The 2146-nt window shown below is 31.5% G+C and overlaps 1 protein-coding gene across 1 annotated transcript; it reads left to right on the top strand.

The window, feature by feature from the left end:
- Positions 1-915: 915 nt before the first annotated feature.
- LOC133037128 (uncharacterized) lies at positions 916-1242 on the top strand. The gene has a single exon (XM_061113955.1). It carries the CDS (start codon positions 916-918, stop codon positions 1240-1242), a length of 327 nt encoding a protein of 108 aa, XP_060969938.1.
- The last annotated feature ends 904 nt before the right edge of the window (positions 1243-2146 follow it).

Below are 2146 nucleotides of genomic sequence, written 5' to 3'. Positions count from 1 at the left end.
TTAATTCTACTTAAACTAGCATAAAATCACCTCTGAAAACTATTAGAAACTACAGCAACAACACAGAAACAGAATCTAAACAATTCTCTTTGAAAACCATATTTTTAGCTAAAAATTCCAAACTTGAGCAAAGCAATTAACATACATTACTAACAACCAAAATAACCACAATTTAACATGCTTAAATCTCAGAAACAACAACAAGAATCACAGCACCAACATATACCAAAATCATGCATGCATTTCATCAATTTCACTTAAAATTTCAAAGAACATGTAAGGAAGCTAGAGCAAAGTTTACCTTGTCTAGGATTACTTAGATTTTGCTAAAATAACTTGAATTCACCAAGAAAATCCAGCCCTAGCTGCTCCCTAAGCTTGGCCGAAAATGAGAGGAAAGAAAGAGAGAGGAAGCTTTGAAAATTCTATTTTCCCTTTACTTAGTAATTTTGTAAAAATTTGGAATAAGGTAAATACACTTAACATATAACACTTTCAGCCACATAACATTAAAATAAACATTATTTTCCAATTCATCAAGTCACATAAGACAAAACACTAATGGGGCAAAAAGACCATTTTGCCCCTCCACCATAAAATCACATAAATCATACTAAAGGGGTATTTTTGGGAAATTCTAAATTCCCGGCCATTCCCGACATTCCCAATGTCTAAAACCCGTCCCCAAACTACTAACATACTAAATTGTGATTTCTACTGAGCCAAACGCCGAGTTCCAAAATACCAGACACCGGAAATGCAAAATATGCAAGATACTGAATAACATAAATAACAGTATAATAAATTATTTAAATAGCTATAAATAATTTCATAATTAATTATAAACAACTGCTAATTTCCAAATTAACTAAGCGGGCTTTACAATGCACGTGCAACAGGCTCCAAATAGATGAAATGCCTTGCAGACATGTCGTGGTTGTGCTGAAGGAGATGAATATGCACCCATACAACTACTGTTCAGATTACTACGCAAAAAAAAATTGGCTAGCAACTTATGCAGAGACAGTGTACCCAATAGGACACCAAAGTGAGTGGGAAGTACCGGACGAAGTGAAAGACATTATAGTCTTGTCTCCACATGAAAGGGTTAAATCTGGAAGACCAAAAACATTAAGGAGGAAAGCTGGATGGGAAAAGGATAAACACAACAAGTGCAGAAAATGTGGGGAGCTGGGGCATAACAAGAGAACATGCAGCAGAAGGCATAGAAAGTATAAGTGAATACAAACAACAACAGAACAATAGTGGAAAACCAGAAGAAAACTGAACATACATTTGAGCATGGGATATTGAAGAATTTAAATTTCTAAAAGAACTAAAGTTTAAAGTTTTTATTAAAAAACATTGATTTCAATAGAAAATTTTCATACTTTAGAAGGGTTATTAAAGAAATTGGATACTACATTGAATGTATATATATGAATGATTTTATTGATACAGGTTATTTTTTATTACAATAATGCAATTTTTTATTTTAAAACATAATAACAGAACAGCATTGTTATGAAGCACTAATAAATAAAGTATAACAACTGGAAAAAAACAATAGTAAAACAACAATAAAAAAAATCCATAATAGAAGATATATGTAATTTGAATACTAAACAATTCAACATAAAACATGTTTAACATAACAAAACTAAACAAAAAAAATAGGAAAATAAAGATTACATATTGTCCACTAAAAGCTAAAAAACATAAAAGAACACCAAAGTTTGTTCCAAAAAACTACATAAACACTGCTAAAAACTAAAAATAAGCACAATATGATTGAAAAGAATAAATCATTTCTTCTAAAGGCTAGGAGGGGTCTCAGATTCACTTTCAATGTTTTCAAGTTACTTCTTCATGTCATAATGATAAAACGACACAGCCAAACGATCGCGGTGAACTTCCACATCGAAATCAGAGGATGGAATAGGTTTGTCGTCAATAAAACACTCAGCAAAATATGCTACAAACAAACCACAATCACTGTACAACAACAACAACAAAACAACACCAAAAAAACATAAGAAAATAAACAAAATCACAGAACAAATCATAACTTGACAAATAAAAAGAAAACATTATACATGAGTGACAAACTTACGTTGTGACCTACTCGGGTAAACCATCAACAACA

The sequence above is a fragment of the Cannabis sativa genome, chromosome 4 (genome assembly GCF_029168945.1).
Source record: "Cannabis sativa cultivar Pink pepper isolate KNU-18-1 chromosome 4, ASM2916894v1, whole genome shotgun sequence".
NCBI classification, from domain to species: Eukaryota; Viridiplantae; Streptophyta; class Magnoliopsida; order Rosales; family Cannabaceae; genus Cannabis; species Cannabis sativa.
Note: the sequence above shows the minus strand (reverse complement) of the source record. Positions and strands in the feature narration are given on the sequence as shown.